At 52.8% G+C, this 19,989-nt stretch overlaps 2 protein-coding genes across 5 annotated transcripts; one reads left to right on the forward strand and one right to left on the reverse strand.

Moving 5' to 3' along the window:
- Positions 1 to 207: 207 nt before the first annotated feature.
- AIFM1 (apoptosis inducing factor mitochondria associated 1) lies at positions 208 to 15,458 on the reverse strand. 4 transcript variants are annotated; one of them, XM_063170239.1, is made up of 17 exons: positions 15,254 to 15,458; positions 12,818 to 12,945; positions 11,027 to 11,120; positions 10,407 to 10,430; positions 9,856 to 9,968; positions 9,632 to 9,762; positions 8,977 to 9,067; positions 8,178 to 8,262; positions 7,380 to 7,456; positions 6,890 to 6,998; positions 6,171 to 6,278; positions 5,281 to 5,369; positions 5,061 to 5,201; positions 4,312 to 4,454; positions 2,191 to 2,315; positions 1,479 to 1,675; positions 208 to 415 (listed from the first exon to the last, which is right to left on the reverse strand). In XM_063170239.1, the coding sequence occupies exons 2-17, from the start codon at positions 12,902 to 12,904 to the stop codon at positions 344 to 346; spliced, it is 1,686 nt and encodes a 561-aa protein (XP_063026309.1). In that variant the 5' UTR covers positions 12,905 to 12,945; positions 15,254 to 15,458; the 3' UTR covers positions 208 to 343. The 4 variants fall into 4 exon arrangements, with proteins under 4 accessions (XP_063026309.1, XP_063026306.1, XP_063026305.1 ...); XM_063170236.1 differs by lacking the exon at positions 15,254 to 15,458 and adding an exon at positions 14,935 to 15,009; XM_063170235.1 differs by lacking the exons at positions 12,818 to 12,945; positions 15,254 to 15,458 and adding exons at positions 13,739 to 13,881; positions 14,935 to 15,009.
- On the forward strand, positions 15,409 to 18,726 carry MARS2 (methionyl-tRNA synthetase 2, mitochondrial; the record flags this gene model as incomplete). Its single annotated transcript, XM_063170892.1, has 2 exons — positions 15,409 to 15,819; positions 17,482 to 18,726. Coding segments are annotated over 2 exons (1,614 nt in total), but the record flags the coding sequence as incomplete, so codon positions are not given.
- Positions 18,727 to 19,989: the final 1,263 nt, after the last annotated feature.

Here is a 19,989-nt window from a genome sequence, read left to right on the forward strand (position 1 = left end):
ATTGATTTTCCCAAGTTGAGTCTGTTTCAACAGTCTGGAGTACAGGCAGAGAGCCTGCAGGCCTGCTTGCTCCCCAGTGGGAATTCCTGCAAGAAAAGAGGGAGTTCTGCAGGCTTCTCCAAGGCCCACACAAGGGAAAACTGACCCCAGTGGGGCAGCACATTCCCCTTTCCTCACCAGCCAGGCAGTGGTGCAGAAAGGAGCAGATGACTAGAACAATCAGACTTTATTGGTGCAAACACTGGGCTTGGGTGAGTGGAATATTCCCAAGTGCTCCCAGGAAGCTGCCTACGGTGCAGGGGTGCACACAGCCCACTCCCTCCAGGTGTTCCTGCTGTGGAGTTCAGTCTTCATGGATGTTGAAGAGCTTTGCTACTTCGTTGAGGTCCTCATGCTCCTCCCCATCTTTGATGATCTGGAAGGAGGAGAACACATTAAATCCTGCGAATCCTGTAGAGAGCCAGTGCTGCAGGACTGTCACAGCCAATGCCAGGAACTCCTTGGATCCTGTCTGAAGCACCAGACTGAGACAGCCACAACACAACAGCTCGTTCTACACCCAAATTCACATGGGAGTCTTAAATGTACCATCACCTGCCTACAGGAACAGCAAGAAAACCAACCTCATGTCCCTGTTTCTGGGTTTCTCTTTACAGCCAGGAAGAACAAGTGTTTTAAAAAGAGATTCAGCTCTGCAAAGGTGAGCCTGGCCCTGACTTGGAGCCAGGATACCTGGCTTGAACCTGCAACTTTTAGACAAGATGAAGAGACTATGGATTTAGAACTGCTAAGGGAGGGAGAGAAGGGGAGGGAGGCAGGCAGGCAGGCAGGATCTCCCAAGGGGATGGCAGAAGCAACATGTTTCAATTGCATCCTCAGATTAGATATCAACAAAGACTTCCACCATGAATAGTTTGTCTTGGGACAGATCACCCAAGGGCAGTGTGGGATCACTCCCATGGTTCAAACAACCAAAAATTCTTCAGAGGTGTTAAAACCTGACCTGAGTCTGGCTTAGCTGAGCTGAGAGGTCTGGGCCAGGCCACAGGGGTGGGGACACACCAAGCCCTGCTCAAGGCTGCTCCAGCCCTGCCATGGTGGCTGTTTCTGGGATGGTGACATTTGAGACTTTTTCAGATGCTTGGACATGGGACAAAGCAGCACAAAAATGGGACACTTCACTCTTGTGCCATCACTGTGACTCCAGCCTGTACTACAGACCTGGAATTTCAGCCATGCCAAGGCAAGGCTTGGAGCACACACCCGATTCGAGTTATTTGTGTAAAAAATTTGCAAACATCAAAAAAAACCACAGGGACAGCTCCCCTTATCAACCCAGAACAGTGTTCCCATGGGATGTTGCACCAGACAGAGCTTCTGCCTTTATTTATCCTCACTTTGAATTGACAGATTGATTTTTCCACAAGAAAAGTCCCGCTCTAACAAACCCCCCTGTCCACCATCCTCCCTGCACTGACCTTCCGAGCAATGGGCATCCTGTTGAAGATGTTCCACAACACAATTCCCACCACGACCTTATCCCTGAGGTAGAAAATGACACCTTTGCCGTAATCTTCTCCTTGCTTTGGGACTTGAGGCATTGGTGAAGAGCTTTGAGAGATCTGAACTTCTGAGGCTTCCGCTTCTGTTTCACTCTCAGATCGAATTCCAGTCCCTAAGGCAGAAATAGGAGGAGTCACACACCCAGTGCAGGACGTGTGATGATGGGAGCAGACTCAAGAGCATGTTCTGCAGGAGCTTGAGGTGTTTCCCTTTGAGTTGTGTTCCCCAAAAGTTAAGTTTCTTGAACACAAGGATGAAAATATCCCAACATGGAGCATAACACCAACAATCCCCAACTACTACCCCCAAATGGAAAGGAGAGCACAGTCTGCTTCCTCCAGACAGCAGATACAAAATAAACATGCTTGGATCCAGCATCTCCGTTGTCTCAAACTGATCATTTTATTGCCAAGATGATCAGACTTCCCTGAGAAAGTCTGCCTGGCAGTAGATGTGTTCTGTGATACCTTCTTGGAGGAATGCTTTAATCACATTTTAATATCCAAGCCAGCCTTTAAAGCTTGGTGGAGAAATGAGACAGCAGACTGCTGTTTCCTCGTGCTCTCAGAGGTCAGGGTGACTCCGTGGTCCCCACAGCAGCACGGGCAGGAGCTCCCTGCTCCCTACCTGACAGTTCTGTGGCGCATTTTGGCGTGTCCTTCGCTGTGGCCTTGGCAAACACTCCCACTGTGGGCAGACTGCTGTCCACGAGGCCAATGGCTTCGTAGCCCACGTTGGGGCCCAGATCACTCCTAGGAATGAAGTGGGAATGAAGTAATTGGTAACAGTAGCAGAGACAAATCCAAGGCAGTTCCATCCATCCGTGCTCCACTCCTTACCCCAGCATGCTGTGGGCAATGCTGGACACTGACACACTGACGGAGACATGGAGTCTCCTCTGCACACACAGGTGGAACGAGGAGTCAAGACATGACAAGCCCATGGCCATGAGAAAAACGAGCTCACTGGCCAAAACTTTGAAATCCTTCAGGCCTGCTCCCTGGGAGGCAGCTGGAGGCTTCCCAGCTTCTGGCAGCGCTGTTATCCACACCAGGCTTGGCAGCATGGACAGTCATGGAGTGAAGATTTTTGAGAGCATTTAGAAAAGACTAAAGGGAAGAAACCTTGCCTTAACACCTTCTTGAACAGGGCACCCACGTCTGAGCTGGGGTGCTGACAGTAGATAAAGCAGCTGTGGTTGGGGACTAGCAAGCAGCAGTGTCTGAAGTGTTTCCCAGGATGCTGAGGAAACAGGTGCATCACAAACCATGAACCTATGTACAACACCACCTCCCTGCCAGAATCCTCCAGCACAGACTGGGGTGACTGCAAGGAACACCAGTAACATGGCAGCTGTGATCACCTGAAGCTCAGGAGGGATCATGGAATGATTTGGGTTGGAAGGGACCTCAAAACCCATTGCATTCCACTCTTCTGCCATGGGCAGGGACACCTTCCACTATCCCAGACTGCTCCAAGCCCTGTCCACTTCCAGGGATCCAGTGGCAGCCACAGCTTCCCTGGGCACCCTGTGCCAGGGCCTCATCACCCTCAGAGGGAAGGATTTCTTCTGTATATTGAACCTAAATTTCCCCTCTGTCAGTTCAGAGCCTCTCCCCCTTGTCCTGGAGGAGGGACTCCAGTCCCTCCCTTCCTTGCAGCCCCTTCAGACACTGGAAGATGCTGTGAGGTCTCCACACAACCTTCTCTCCAAGAGGACCAGGATCCTGAGCATGCTGACAAAATGCATGAGGAATTCCTGTCATTTCCCAGCTTTTCAGCACGGGGGATGGAAGTGTCACACTTCCAGGGCTGGCATAGTGTGACACCTGCCAACAAACACAGGGCTGCAACTCACAGTCCTCCTTCACCTGCACCTGGTCATGGCTGAGAGCATCCCAGGGGAAAGCACCCCTGGGAAATGGCTGTCTCTGTCCTTAGCTGCACTTGATGACCTCTGAAGTTTTCCCCAGCCTCAAGGATTCTGTGGCTCTATGTTTCTTGTTTAAAAGTGAAGTGAGAAATGCTCTGGGCCCTGAATCCAGGCAGGACAGACCAAGAGTTCAGGTAAGTGACAGCAAGTCATAAATAACTGTTTCTATGGGGATTTCTCTGAAAAAAACTAAAACTCTTTCACCCATATTTGAAATCCTGTCAATAAACAATATTCGGGATTTTTAATTGGTCTGAACTACAGCCTTTTGGATTTTAATTTTTGGGGGGCTTTTTGTTGTTTCATTTTTCTGTTCTCATTCATTTTGTTTTAAAAAGAACTTCAGGAAAATACAGCCAAGTTGCCCATTTTCCTGATACCTCTCTCTGGAAAACAGCTTTTCAGGTACTCCTGGATGCAGCAATGCTTTGCCACTAAAGCATCAGGTCAGCAAAGTGCAACACTCAGACCCACAGACTGGGCTGGGGAACTTCAGATAATCATCACAGAAAAGTTGCTGCTAAATTCAACCTGTACATCAGTCGCTCTGTATTGCTCCTTGCTCTGCGGAATGGGACTCATTCTGGGAGAAACTGGGATCTGCAGGAAGGGAAAGCACTTGAGGGAGATGAGGGCAGAGCAGCAAATGCTCGAACACCTCCCCCAGCCTGAGCTTTAGGAACATGAAGCTGTACCAGGTGTTTGCTGAGGTGGTTTCACTCCCCTTGGGAAACAGACACTTCTCAAGGTGTATCTTGTCCAAGCTCCTGCAACGTGGCCACACAAGGAACCCCCAAAGAGGAAAGGACTGTTACCAGAACATGGACTGGTGCCAGTAGGGCTTTGCAGCTCCTGTCATGTTTTCTCCAGCCAGTCTCCCGCTCACCACGGCGTGATCATGGTGCTCCACACGCCTGCGGCCCAGTTTGATGTCATAAAAGCAGGCAGCATCCCCTGCCTTGGAGAGAAGCATCCTGTGAGCACCGTGACAGGGAAAGCTTCCACCAGTGCCCAAACCAAAAACATCAGGAAGAGAACACATGGAACAAGGAACTGAGTTTTTCTGACAAACCCCAAACACCACCACTACCTCATCCCACTCCCTGGACTACACAACTCCCAGTTTCTCAGCATTTTTCCCCGATCTTTGGAAAAATAATGCAGCATGAGGTACGTTTTCCAGAGGAATCAAAGTATCAACGCCCACCAAGGGACTCTTATGCAAGCAAGTGATCCAGGCTATCTTTAGGTTACCCCAACTCCTCTTACACAGCATAAATATTCCAAACTTGCTGTGGTTACCACGGCAACGAGGTGGCTGCAGCGCCTGACCAGGCTCTGGGCCTGTGCTACAACTGCTCTCCTTACTCGCTCCTCTTCACCCCCTTCACCTCCTCCTGTCACTCTGTGTCCCACCACAGCAGCAGCAGCACTGGGAGGCTGTGCCCACACTCAGCACCCAGATGTTGTGGGAGGCTGTGCCCACACTCAGCACCCAGATGTTGTGGGAGGCTGTGCCCACACTCAGCACCCAGATGTTGTGGGAGGCTGTGCCCACACTCACCACCCAGATGTTGGAGCGTGCCTGCAGCTCTGCGTTCACCCGGAACCCCCCAAAGTCCGAGTCCACCTCCAGCCCTGCTGACTTGGCCAGTTCCACGTTGGGCTCCAGCCCCACTGCAGCCACGATGTGATCAGTCTCCACCTGTTTGGGAATGCATAATCAGGATGTTAATTCCCTGCGTGCTCCTCCAAACGTGACCCTCTCCCTGTTTCGCGTTTACCTTCCGGCCGTCCTTCAGCTGAATCAGCAGCCGGTTGCCGCAGACCGAGACGGATTTGACCACGGCATTAGGCAGGACATTGACCCCCTCTGGAAACGAGCACAGGACACCTCACTGCCTGCTCAGGGCTGGGCACATCCCACCTGCGCAGGTGGTTGGTGCAGACAGATGCCGGGTGAGGAACCAGGACAGAGCCCACTTGAGCTTTGCTGCACGTGTTAGTGCAGCTCTGGGGGAAGCACGAGGAGACGCCCAGATAAAAAGTGTGAAAGCTGCTTAAAAGACAATCCAAATTACATCTCACGTGATGACAAGGCCACATCCAAAAGAATTCCCTAAAACAAGTGTTCAGGAACTAAGAACACTCAATTACCTATTGCTGTGCCACAGCCAGACCCAGAGATCCAACAACACAGCTTCCAAAAAAGAAAGTAACTCAGACCTGTGGGTTATCAGGCCCTGCAATCCACACCTCAATGACATTCCTCCTCCCTCTCTCCCTCTCCACTTCCCAATGCACAGGATTATTTTGCACTTAATGCAGCAAATGGAAAAAGGTGTCTTGGATCTTACTGACTTTATCAGCTAAACACTACTGCACCTGACCAGACCCAAGTGTGTGCATGGACACAGAGATCATTCCAGGGAAACAGCCACAGGGAAGGAAAGCCCCACTGACATGAGCAAGCCTGCTTACTCAGCTTCCCCAGAGGAACTGTCAAGAAGCCCAGGATTCAGGGCAGCTTTGTGCTGCCCAAGCTGCCTAAACTGCAGCTTCCCCTGTGCTGCAGCCAGGCCACTTCCCAAGGCTCCAGGGACAGAAAGGAGCTGAATGTCCCCAGGAGCAGCTGCCTGGCAGCCACCAGCCCAAACCCACTCAGCAGCTTCACCTCTTCTGACTTTCTCCGTGGTCCAGTTGCTCAGGTATTCGGGCAGGACTTTGCCCATGTTGCCATTCTCTGGAAACAGCTGGATCACCTCCAGGCCTCGGGTTCGTGCTGGAAGGGAAGCATGGAGCAGCAAGATGAAGAGCAGCAGCAGATGTTGGAACGCACACACTTTACACAAGGAGCTTGACAGAAGTTTCCAAATCTGGGAGTTCTGGCTCCCAAGGAGTCACAAAGTAACTGACTACTGTTTCACATATACCTGCAAAGTCTAGATAACAGACTTTTAGGGAAAACACTTGGTATTTTGGCAAAAACTTTTAAAAATTACCATAAAGGTTCTACGCACACACTGACAGAATCCAGCTGCTCACCACCTCTTTGAAATCACAGAATTATGGACTGCTTTGGGTTGAAAGGGACCTTAAAGATCATCCAGTTCTGACGCCAAAATCATAGTTTGAGGGTGGCATTGAGCACAGAGAACAAATGTAACTCTTGAGAGGGTGGAATGACTCTGCAGCTCGCACTGGCCTGCAGAGCTCTCACCTCTGTGGCCAGAGGGCGAGACTGGGAAAACCTTGGCCACACAGGCAACAAAACACTTGTGTGTTGTTTCCTTTAAGAGTCTGTGCAAAAACTGAGCAGTTGAGGACTGAAAAGAAGTTTCTAATCTGAGGCTGCTGCCACTCAGTGCCTGTCACAGCTGGGGACACACTCACCTCTCCTTCCCAGAGCGCAGGCCAGCTCACTGCCGAGGAAACCACCACCAATAATTGTGATGGACTTGACTTCCCTGGAAATCTTCTCCAGCCTTTGGAAGTCCTCGATCTGAAAGAACATTTACCCCCATTTCCAATCCTAACAGGAATGGCAACATTGGTCATATGCAATGGCTTTTATTCACTTTGGAAGGTGCAGCAAAGTCACACAGGAGGTAAAATTTAAAAAAACACCTAAACCCCATAATCCCACACACTGTTACAGCTCTCAGGCTGAGGTAAGCAGGTGAGTGGTTGAGTAGACTCTACCATGGTTTCCTGCCTGGGAAAAAGAATAAGCAGGCAATGGATTCCTGGGCATCATCTGAGGGAAGCATCTGAGCCAAGGCAGGACCATCCCAACCCAAAGGAGAAGAGTTTAAAAACTGAAGAGTGGTAAATGGCTCTGATTTATTCAGCCTAACAGGGGCTGGCAGCACCTGGAGGTTACCTTTCGGAACAGGGTCAGCCTTTTCTGCACTTCTTTTCCAGCTCTTTCGATGGCAGGCAGGTTCCGTGGGGATCCCCCTGTGCACAACAAGGAGAGGAGACTAGTGACACCACAGCCATGGCACTGGATATCCACAGTGCAAAGCTGTCTTGGATCTCAGTTGTGCTTCCCAAACTGTTCCAGTATGGTAATATCCCAGTATCCCTGTTGCTGCCTGAATGTCCCAGAAAATCTGACAATGCAAGGCAGGTGAACAATGCAGCATGGTTGTCTGCACAAGTGTCCTTCATGTGACTGCTCCACATCATGTTTGACACTGCAGAGACTTCTTCTCAAACAGAACCAAAGAATCATGGTATGGTTTGGGTTGGAAGGAACCTTAAAGCTGATCCCGTTCCGCCCCTTGCCATGGGCAGGGACACCTTCCACTGTCCCAGGCTGCTCCAAGCCCCATCCAGCCTGGCCTTGGACACTTCTCAGGGGCAGCCACATTTTTTCTTGGCAACCTGTGCCCAGGAAGAATTCCTTCCCAGTATCCCACCTAACCCTGCCCTCTGGCCTTCCCCATTGTCCTGTCACTCCAGACCCTTGTCCAAATCCTCTCTCCAGATCTCTTGGAGCCCCTTTAAGCACTGGAAGGCTCAACGACCTCCTAAAAGCCTTCTCTTTTCCAGGCTGGACTCCTCCAGCTTGACTCCACAGGGGAGGTACTCTTAAGAATTTATCTCTAGCTAAATGTCACTGAAATAAAAAGCCTGGCACAAGACCAGGAACAAGAGAAAAAACCACAGCACTTACCAGTGGCAATGAGACATTTGTCGTAGGATATCTGGGTCCCATCATTAAGCTTCACTGTGTTCCCTCTGACATCCATGTGCACAACCTGCAAGATGAACCCAGATGAGATCAAGCTCTTCACTTCATGGACTACTGAGCAGAGTTACAAATGTGGAATTAACATTCTCCTACCTTTAGGTTTAGGGTAGGGGTAGGAATGGGGAAGTGAGAGGACTGGAAGTGGGAATTGAGACAACTTCTTTGGGAGTCACTGTAACTCAAGTTGATCTTCTCAAGGTCTGAGTGTGAAATGGGCTCAGACACAGCACATCTCAGCAGAAGAGGAATCACTGACATTTGTCATAGCAGCATACAAACAACTGAGGATGTAAATATTTTAGAAGGTTCACCATAAATTTCTCCACCTTCCTGCTGCTTCGGCACAGTGCTCCTGCTCACCTTATCACCCACTACCTTGATCTCTGTGCTCTCCTCACCTCACCTTCCAGCCCACACAGCCCAGCTCCCACTTGTCACACCCTATCTCTAAGGTCTACATATTTTTGTCCCATGCCCAGACTCCAAACGTATCCTTCTCTCTTCCTCATCATCTTCCCTCAGATCACTGCTATTCCTCTTGGCTTCTCCCACTTTCAAACTTCAGATTAGCATAATCTCTGCTCAATCACATTTTTCCCAAACTTATCCAAATTCCCCTTCCCAGCCAACTCCTCCTCCAACTCCAGTGGTTCAGTACCAGCTTAGAGTGCAGGTTCTTTTCAAGAAGAGCTGTGGGAAAAACAGCCAGTGCTGTACCCACCTTTTTGCCAGGCAGAACTGCCACCCCACCATTTTCCACACAAGGCAGGTCCTCGACAGGCACGTAGAAAGACGGCGGCTGGAAATAGATACTGAGAAAAGCTCCATTATCAAACAGGTTCCCCTTGCTCTGGGATACCAGATATCCAGCTGTTCAGCAACTCCAACAGGATAAAGACAGCTTTGTGCATCTCTAACAAGCTCCACACTTATTTATCTATTTTTAAGTAATAGGGTCTTCACACTGTTGAAGTTCTAGGGTTTGGATCACGGAATCATAGAATTGGTCAGGTTGGAAAAGATCATAAAGTCCAACCACCAAGTAAGGCTTAACCACAGAAGTCACAAAAATCAAGTGTGATCCCATGTCCCTGGACCTCTGTTCTAACCTGTGGAGCTTCACCTTTATTAACTTACTTCCCAGGACTCCTGCCCATAGAGGGACATATCTAGGGGAATCACAGCAAAGTTCAAGAGGCATCGAGTACTGAGCAAGCTCTGGTGGGAAGCAGAATTCCTGAATCCCTCCTAGCACCAACACACCTTCCCTGCCCTCGGTGCTCCACTGGCTGGTGGTTCTCTCCCAAGAACAGTTTGGTCATTGTCACCTTGTCACTAACCACCTCCTGTGCCCTGTCCCCTGCAGCGCCACGTACCTCCTCTCCTTGCCGTTCCACTGCTTGAACCGCAACGTCTCTGTCACGTTGGGATCATCGGAAAACCACAGTTCTTTGGAAAGGGGTGGACGCATGTAGGGCAGGGCAGGATCTTCAGACACAATCAGCACCTTTAATTGGCCAGGAAACACATCAGCTGGAGCGAGAGCAGGCAAACAGGGGCACACACAGAGCAGGGCAGGACGGAGCAGGGCAGCTCTTACCCGCGCGCCGGGGTCGCGGGCCCGGATGGATCTGGCGGCAGCGAAAGCAGCAGTTCCTCCACCAATGAGCAGGAAAGGGACGTGGGATGGGACCTTGATAGGAGTGACCGGAGCTGCAGGTGACAGATGGGACAATTTACTGCAAATACAGGCACACGGCCCAGCCCCAGAGGACAGAGTATGTCACCAGAGCCCTTCCACATCCACACTTCCTTTGGAAACTGTGCTCCTTCTGCACCAGCACCCTTCCCAAGAACCCTGCTGCTGCTCCCCCCAAAGCTGCTCCCTGCAGGAATCGGCCAGATTTCAGCAAACTGGTTTTTCTAAGTGAGCCCGAAAGTCTGCACTGCCAACCAGTGAGTAGTTTATAAGAGAGGGAAGTTCCCCAAAAGGCCAAGGCACGTTTTTTGGTAATTTTGTTCAAGGAGACAACTTTTGAGTTGCGTGCAGAAGACACCTCCTCCCACAGGCAAGTCCTGTTGCTGAGAACCATGCGGTTAATCCGTGGGCAGGGACAAAGCAGGCAGTTAAACACTGGCACCAGAACTCACCTTCTGTGCCCTGAGGAGCAGCACCTGCACCAAAAGGGAAGAAAGACATAGCTTACGTCAGTGAAGCACAGGCTGTGGTTTGAGAGCTGCAGTTCAGGGCTCACTCAGGGATGAACAGGCTCTCCACTAGCCAGGGAGGGAGGCCCTATGGAATCAGTGTCCTTGCCTGACTGTGCAAAGGTAAAAGCCAGAAGCAGGGCACACTTTTTTCTCTTTTTACCACAGAAGGAAAAAATGACAGAAATCAGCCCCAGGAGACATCCTACTTTATCCTCAGTATGGTGTGTAAAACAGCCTCTGCTGGGTCATGGCACCAGCACTGTCTTCTGTGCTGGGAAGTCATAGAACAACAGAATCCCAGAATGGGTTGGGCTGGGAGAGACATTAAAGCTCATCCAGTTCCACCTTCCTGCCACGGGCAGGGACACCTTCCACTAGACCAGGTTGCTTCCAAGCTCTGTCCGTCCTGGCCCTGAATGGGAATTTGAAACAATGGCACACACTGAGAGGTGCAATCCTACAGAGACACATCTGTGATTCCAGAGAGGCTCTGTTCTGTTTGTTTTGGAGGACTCAAGCTCATGAAGAACAGCCCAACCCCTGACCTGCAGGGTACCCACCTGAGGCAGAGGACTCCTGGCCTTGGGATTGCCTGGCTGTCATGGCGAGCCGGCTGGCGTATCGCTCTTTGCTGTCCTGTATTGTTTTGTATACCTGCAGACACACAGGAGACACTGACCTAGTACACCTCACAACACCAAGGCACCATCCTGCTGCTGGCCCTGACAGGCTTTTGTCCACCCCACATGCTGGAAAAGCCAGTGACAACATGTGGGGCAAAATACACCTCCCTGGACAAGGTACCCATCGAGAACATGCTCAGAAAATGACCTGCTTCTCCAGGTGTGGTGAGCCCTGGATGTCTGGCTGCTTCCCAGAAGCAATGAACCTTCCTGCAGGTGTTTGGCTGCACACCTGTTCTAAGGGGAACCAGCTCCAGTGAAGGAAATGCAGCCAAACCACCCCAAGATGCCATGCAAGCTGGGCCATGACACAACACAAGACTGCAGAAAGGGAAGACAAATCCAAAGAAAAAGCATCTCCCACCTTCCAAAGCCCAGAGCAGCTGGGCAGAGCCAAGAACCTGACTGGCTTTCTCTAGGCATGGTGGTGGCAGGACAGCCCTGACACTAGCAGGGCCTTGAGCCACGGGAGTGGGGCTGTTCCAGGCACTGGCCCTTGGATGTGGAATCTCTTCCAGCTGAATCCTGACCTGTGCTTTTGACTGTGAAACTCGGGATACAGCAAAAGCAGAGCCTGCATGTACAATTTACTGGTACAGACAAGGAGGGAACATCTCTTATATCACATTAACTTATAAGAAAAACTGGGTTCTCCTGAACAGGAGCTGACTGAAGACACTGGGAGTGCTGGGAGCAGGTCAGAGTCCAGTATTTTTCCCCAACGGTAAAAAAATTAAAGGGAAGCAAACCTTTCTTTGGGGCAAAACCTTTGCACATAATAATCTCTATCATGTGCATGACATCAAATTTCATTTGCCAATCCTCACAAGTTGGTGTTTTATAGCAAATTCTTTTAAAAAAGAATGGAGGAATTTAATGCCAGGCACAAAAAAGAGCACAGGACAAAGGCCTGTCCAGGGAACTGGAGAAATGCTGGAAATATTAAAAAACAAGAACTTGTCTGTGTTCAGAAGAATGAAGATAAAAGTATTTTAAAGCCTTTTGCTCAAAGACAGAAAAGCCAAGGTTTACAAACCACCTCTGCTTTTACAAGCAGAGTCAGGAAGGTTTTAAGTGAGTTCAAAGGGCAGCATAGAGCAAATTAAATCCAATGCTTTAGGGAAAAACACTATTATGCACAGGCAGAACATCAGATCAGCCCTTGAGGATAAATATTTCCAATGGGACAATGTCAAGTTCTTTCTAGTTAGAAGCAGAACTATACTTTGCCAGGACATGGGGTGATGTTTCAGTGCTCCTCCATGAGGAAATCACCAAGTTGGACAAGTTTTCTTTCCTTCCCTTTAGCACACTTATATTCAGGAATTATTTCCTTTTCTGCATGCCAACATTACTGATATAATGAGAAGTGCACTAATTAGTAATTTGTGCCCTTACACAGTCACAAAAAAGACGGCCAGTTTGAGTTTAGATTTACTTAACGTGGAAAGGGTAATTCTAAGGCAGGTTTCTCCACTAAGAACTGCACCATCTGAGAATATTCAATTTGTAACCTGAAATTATTTGGCAATGTCCCTTGAAAATGAAGTACCTGAGGCCAGGGAGCACAAAGAGGGCTGGCAGTGAAGGGCTGCAGGGTGGGAGGTACAGACAGGTGCCCACCCTCCACCCTCCCACCCCACAAACACCTTTAGTGAAGCATCTTACATAAACTCCTGTCCCAGTGACTGTTCCTCCCACTATTAAGTATAACAAGAGGTTGCTGCCAGCTTTGCCAGGAACACCTGAAGACATCAGGGATCTAGAAGGGCATCTTAGCTGATGGCATTGCAAAACTGCAGGGGAAGACAGGCAATGGAAGAGAAGAGGGAAAGAGCTGAGTATTAGGATTCTTGATTAAACAGGTCTTGGGAAAAGCAGAGTGCGCTTTGTAATTTCAGCTACCTGGTCTGCCAAAAAAAAAAAAAATGGGCAGCAGGGCACAGGAAAGAATTATATTTAAAGGAAATAGGAAAACATTTTTCTTCCACACACTGTTTTGAATTTTTATTCTATTTTCCAGGAGCTTCCTTTGGAGAAAAATGGAATTTGGAACTTTTAGTGAATACGATCCTCCTAGAGAAAGAGCTTGGAACAAAGATTTGTGTGGTGTAAACTTGGGATCCATCCACTCCCAGGCAATGCTGAAACTCTTCAGCTCTCTGGGAGTGTCATTTACTCTTTCAGTGAGGCTGCAAACCTTTATCCTTTCCAAGTAGAACATAAATACTCCCCAGCTGGGGTTGATTTGGTACACTTACACAAGTTAAACAAATGTTCTGAACTGAGATTTGGCAAGGAATTGTTTGTCTCATACAAGACAACAGACAGAGCTGTGTCTGGTCATAACAAAAAAACCCAAGAGTGCCTTTAAGGTAAAAAACTTAAAAGGTAACTGAAATTACAGTTAAAACCCTAGTAATCATAAGAAGTTACTTTCCATTTAGCTCCCCCTTGAAGTTTTCTGAAGGAGGAAACAGAGATAAAGCTACAGAAATCAAAAGCTGAGTTAAGAGAGCTGGAATACAGCAAATGCTCGACAGGAGAGATGGACTGCAGCTTCTTCCCAGGAACCACCTTTCTACTTACATAGGCACCTGCTCCTAAGGTGGACAAGCCCATAATAAGGACAAAAACCGAATTACTGCCCTTTTGCCCAGGCACGCCTGTGCTAGCCACTTGTCTGCTCAGCTGCAGGTCTGGGGGCACATTCCAGCGCTGCAACAACGTGCCTAAGGAACACAATTTATTGGAGAAACAACACAAAAACACCGTCAATACAAAGGTACGTCAGGAAATTTAGAGACTAAGTCAGTTCTGAACCCAAACGAATTCCTTGTTTGGAAAACCCAGCCCCACATCTGAGCGACTGCAGGGCATTATCCTGAGCCACAACAGTGTGCTCCGGGCAGCTGTGGAGACCAAATTATCTGTAAGATCAAGGGGTAACTGAACTAACTGATAGCAGGAGCATCCCTAGGCAGCTGCCTGCAGCTGGAGCCTCCAGCCTCTCTGGGCTGACCATCACAGAGATGTGTCTTGGTGGTTCCAACACCTTCTCCAGGCCTCTTCTGCCCGAGGAAAAGCAGGAGCCAGGCCAGGGTGGGCAGCAGGGATGGTGACACCGGCACCAAACTCCCTCTGCTCACACGGCTCATTCCACCGGGATAAACCTCCAGCAAGGGACGGGGTTTTGCTGGCAAAAAGGGCATCCGGTGGAAAGGAGCAGGTCCCGGTGCAGGCACCTCCCGCCGCGTAAGCCGCACGGGGAGCGCCCGTGGCTGAGCCGCTGCACCGCGTTTTGTTTCTCCATCCCCAAATCGCAGCCGGCGGCCGGCCCAGGTCACGCCTGAATGGAGCGGTGGCGGGGACGGCTCCGAGCGCCGCTCCCGGCACGGCCGGTGCTCCCGGGAGAGGTTCGGGCTCTCTCAATCCCCGCCTCCGCCTGCTCCCGCCCGGTGAGAGCAGAACCCGCCTCACCCCTGCCTGCAGGCACTTATTTGTGACAAAACCGCAGCGAAGCCGGCAGCGCCCGCAAAGAGACCAAGGTCCCGGCCATCTCCGGGTCACTCACGCTGTCCCAAACACGTTCCCGAAGCATCCGCACCTCCGCCGCCCGCGGCCCCTCCCGCAGCGCCCCGGGCACGGCCGTGCCCGCACCGATCCCGCGGGATGCCCGCCCGGCCCGGTGCCCCCCGCAAACCGCGCTCCCGGCCGCCATCGGCCCCGGGCCTGTGCCGCAGCGGCGGGAATCGCGCCCGGTGCCCCCCGGTCCCGGCACTGACCCGCGTGGGCGCGTCCCCGCGGCGGGGGGCGCAGGGCGCGCGCCAGGCCCGCGCGGCAGCGGAACATGTCGCCGGTCGCCGGTCCCTCGGTCGCGGCCCCGCCGGCCCGGCCCGGCCCCGCCGCGCACGCGCCTCCCGCCGTTTCCGGGCGGCCGCTCCGCGCCGCCGCATCGATGGTGCCGCTGCCGACATGTGGCGGCCGCCCCGCCGCCTCCCGCGCCCGCTCCGCCGCGCCGCCGCCACCGCCACCGGGCCCGGCCGCCGCCTGCTGCTCTCCACCCCCATCTTCTACGCGAACGGGCCGCCGCACATCGGGCACCTGTACTCGGCGCTGCTGGCCGACGCGCTGCTCCGCCACCGCCGCCTGCGCGCCGCCGGCCCGGCCCGGCTCTGCACGGGTCAGCGAGACCCCCGGTCCGAGCCCCCTTCCCCGGGGATGACCCCTTCTGCCGGGGCTGACCCCCCTCCCCGTGTCCCCGGGCCCCTGTGTCCCCGCGGGGCTGCGGGCTCCGGCCTCTCCCCACGGCCCCGCGGCCTCTCTCCGTTTCAGGGACCGACGAGCACGGGCTGAAGATCCAGCAGGCCGCGGCCGCGGCGGGGACGTCGCCCGCGGAGCTCTGCGAGCGGGTCTCGGGGCTCTTCCGCCAGGCCCTGAGCCAGGCCGGCGTCGCCTACACCGACTTCACGCGCACCAGCGAGCCCCGGCACCAGCGAGCCGTGAGGCACTTCTGGGGTGCCCTCCGCGATGGAGGGGTGCTCTACAAGGGCTCCTACGAGGGCTGGTACTGCACGCCCGAGGAGAGCTTCCTGCCCGAGAGCCAGCTGGCCGAGGGCACGGACGCCCAGGGCCGCCCCTGCAAGGTGTCCTTGGAGACCGGCCACGAGGTAAAGGGCTGCAGGAGCACTGCGCGCTCACCTGCCGCTCTGCTCCGGCCAGATTTGGGGTGTTTAATGCTTCCCGTAGCCTTTTATTTATTCATGTTGGCTGAGACTCACCTGTATTTCAGTGGAGTGTCAGAGAGCTGTCAGACCCCCCCGGCAGGTGCACATTGCGGCTATGTGCGACGGGAAGGATTCAGCCCCTTCTGAGTCCACAGGCTGTTGGCCTGGGAATGGTGTTCTGCAGGAGTGATGACAGAAGCTGAACAGGAGGATAAGGGTATATTTCACTGAGGGGTTGCAACTTTCAGACCTATTTTGTGAGACAGTTCAGTTTGGCCTCTGGACACTTACCCATCTCTTAAATGGGTTTTGGCCCTGCCTAAAGCACTGTAGCATCACCTGCCTGTGGTCAGCCAGAATGGGTGTGCGCAGGAGTCTGGCACCTTCCCAAGGGTCTCTCTGCCACCGTTTTCTTAGAAGGTGTGGAGTTACAATATTTAATCCAGCAACTACAGATAATCCTGCTCAGAGCTCAGCACAGATTATCCTCCTGTGCTATTTGTATGAGGCTGGGATGTCGGAGCGTTGGTCCACACAGAAAAGGTTATATTGGCAAATAGTAACTCTTGAGGAAGCACCTAGGGTATAATTGGAGAAAAGATAAGTTTCCAAGCAAAGTAATCATTCTTTAGATTTAAAACAGTCAGCAGATTTCAAAGTCAAGAATACCCTGAGAACAGTTCCTGGCCTCGCCTGTGTGTTAAACTGTCCAAGGAAATAGGAGTATTCATGGAGCAGAGAAGCTCTTGCAGTGTGGTGAGCAAGGATGGGAGGGTTTGTTTCCAACCTGAAAGAGGCAGTTGGGCAGTTTGTTCCTTGGCAATTTTGTGAAGGAGAAGGGGGAGTTTTCACATGCCATAAACTCCAGACTTCTGGTGAGTGAGTGGGTTCTGGCATCCGGTGGAGCCTGGGGCTGAGGACGTACAGCTTGTCTTTGATGATGCTCCTTATCTCTTCCTGGTACACTGCAAGATTGCTGACCCAGCCATGGATCCCTGAGTGCCTTACACAGCTCACTCGTACCACATCCACCCACCACGTTTTCACTGGTTTAGCTAAATGTGTCATTTAATGGATTTAACTGTGGGGGAGAAGTGCTGTCAGTGCTGTAAGCAAACAAAGTTAGTGACTTAGATGCATTAAAGCATAAATTGAGGAAAAAGAGGAGTATGGCCCCAGGAGAACAAAGGCAGGCATTAGGAGTGGCAGTAGGGCAAGACTTACAGTGTCATTTTGTGTTTTCATGATTTTCCAGTATTATTGCAAAATGATGTTGTTAAGAAGGTGTATTCTCATCTCCCTAACTCCTTTCTGATGTCACATCAGCCTGGCAGGTAATCCTTCCCAGGGTTACGAGTGTTTTTAGAAGCAGGATGCTGAACCATCCCAGGTGCCTGAGTCCTCAGGTGTGTTCCTGGGGATCCCTGAGGCAGTATCTTGGGTAAGAAGGTTGCTACTAGTCACGGAAAGGTGCAGACAGCTTCCCATGGCACGGGAGGACACCCAGACACAGGCAGTGTGCGACAGCCTCCGTGCTGAGAATGGTGTGTGCACATTGTCAGCCTGTTCTTGGGGCCATAATCCTTTCCTCTCCTGCTGTCCCAGGTGCACTGGACCAAGGAGGAGAATTACATGTTCAGGCTCTCAGCATTTCGGGATCCCTTGCAGAACTGGCTCCGGGACAACCCACGTGCCATTTTTCCTGAGCCTTTCTACCAGTGCGTGCTCCGTTGGCTGGACGAGGACCTGCCAGACTTGTCGGTGTCCCGCGAGCGAAACCGGCTGCAGTGGGGCATCCCCGTGCCCAGTGACCCCACCCAGACCATCTACGTCTGGGTGGATGCCCTGGTGAACTACCTGAGCGTGGTGGGGTACCCTGAGAGCCACAGCGCGTGGTGGCCGGCCGTGCACCACGTCGTGGGCAAGGACATCCTCAAGTTCCACGCGCTGTACTGGCCGGCGCTGCTGCTGGCGGCAGGGCTGGAGCCCCCCGAGCGCATCCTGGTGCACTCCCACTGGACTGTGCGGGGCCAGAAGATGTCCAAGAGCCTGGGCAACGTGGTGGACCCCGGCGTGTGCATGGGGCAGTACGGCGTGGACGGGTTCCGGTACTTCCTGCTGCGGCAGGGCGTCCCAGAGAGGGATTGTGACTACTACAATGAGAAGGTGGTGAAGTTGGTGAATTCAGAGCTGGCAGATGCGCTCGGGGGGCTGCTCAATCGCTCAACAGCCCCCAGCATTAACCCCAGCAACACCTACCCCTGCTTCTCAGAGCCCTGTTTCCCCAAGGTCCTGGATTCCAGAGAGGCAAGAGGCACAGGCAGGGCGTGTGCTGAGGACTACAGGCTCGTGGCAGCAGTGGCCTCGCTGCCTGTGCAGGTTGACGCTTATTTCGAAGGCTTCCAGATCTACAAGGCTTTGGAATGCATTGCCCAGTGTGTGAGGCAGACCAACGGCTTCTTCCAGAGGCACAGGCCTTGGAAGCTTGACCGAAGGGATGCTGTGGAGCAGCTCTGGCTGGACACCATCCTGCACGTCACGCTGGAGTGCCTGCGCGTGTACGGGACGCTCCTGCAGCCCGTGGTCCCTCACGTGGCAGACAAGCTGCTGTCCCGGCTGGCTGTCGGGCCAGGAGAGAGGCACCTCTCTGGTCTGACGTTCCTGGCACGCTATGATGGAAAGCCATGTCCCTTTGAGGGGAGGCAGCTTGGACCTGACACTGGCATCTTGTTCCACAGGCTGGGCAAGTTGGAAACGATGAAGAAGAGAAAGCAAGAAGCTCAAGTCCCTGACAAACAGCTTCTGTGAATAAAAACTTCCAGGAATTCCTGGAAAACATTGTTAAAAGCACTTTCCTCCCATTCCTGGTGGTGGTGTGGAGGGGTGGGAAACTGGCCTGAGTAGGGAGGATCAAGCAAGCCCTAAGGAGAGATGGGCTTGGTCCTGGGCCTCCTTGGTGTTGTGTCCTTGGACAGGGAGATAGAGGAAGGGTCGCTCTGCAATGTCCTCATCTCACTTTTGGTCCACAGGTTTTTGGCCAGGTCAGAAGTAGCTGGGGGTGGTCAGAAATGGTTCTGGGGGCCCTGCTGCCCATTGGGTCTCTCAACTGAGCTCCCTTTGTGGGCCAAAACTAGTCTGAGTGAGCCTCAATGGAGACAACCCTGTGTGGCTGCTCTTTATTCCTAGGGCAGGACAGTACCATGGTCAGACAATGTGTCTCATTCAGCAGTGCAGGACCTGCAGATGTGACTAGAATGGGAAAGGGGGGCATGAGTTTCATCAGACTCAGCTTTCTGAGGCTTTTCCAGTTGCTGCAAGGCTTAGTGCACCCTGTTTCATGTCCATGCTGCTGGAAGCAGACGAGCACTGACACTCTGGGGTGGTGGTGACCACTGGGAGTCTCTGGTAAATCCTTCCCAGCCTCTGGTTCCTGCAGGTCCCATCAGTGCTAGCCCTGGAGGAGTCACCTTCCAGAGGCCCATTTTGGGGGTCTTTGGGTTCTTTTGGGATCACCTGGTCTGCGTGAGCAGGAGCCATGCCCCATGTTCCAGTCGGTCCCCATGCCACTGTTGCTGTGCCACTGCCTGATGCTGTCCCAGTCCAGCTGACCTGAGTCCCCTCATCCCCTCCTGCCATAGCTCTCCTCCTGCAGATTGTCACCTGCACCCTTACTTCTGCAGTCCCTGTGTGTGTGCTTCCTGCTGCAGGCCCGTGCCCTCGTGCCGTGGGTGCTGGCTCCCCACTGCCCTGTTTCTTGGGGCAGGAGGGACACGTCCCCTTCCTGGTCTCTCTGATGCTGGCACACGGGGCTGTGGCTGCCCAGCTGGACATGAAGAGGGTCATTGTGGCACCGGCGGTTGTGATCCCACTGCCACCTCCTGGCACTGGCACCGTGCGGATGTCGGTGTCCCCGCTGTCCCCCGCCTCGCCGTGCCCCTCGGTCTCTCGCTCCCTCCGGGAGGGGCCAGGCCCGCTGCCCGCAGCCCCGCCGGTCCCCGCCGCTCCTCTGGGAACGCTCGCGCCGGCCCGGCTGAAGGCTCTCGGTGCCCGGTCTGCGGCTCTGAGCCGGGCCCGTGCCGCTGCCGGAGCCGGGAGCGTAGGGCGGAGCCGCGC

Source organism: Melospiza melodia, chromosome 16 (genome assembly GCF_035770615.1).
Source record: "Melospiza melodia melodia isolate bMelMel2 chromosome 16, bMelMel2.pri, whole genome shotgun sequence".
Lineage (NCBI taxonomy): Eukaryota > Metazoa > Chordata > Aves > Passeriformes > Passerellidae > Melospiza > Melospiza melodia.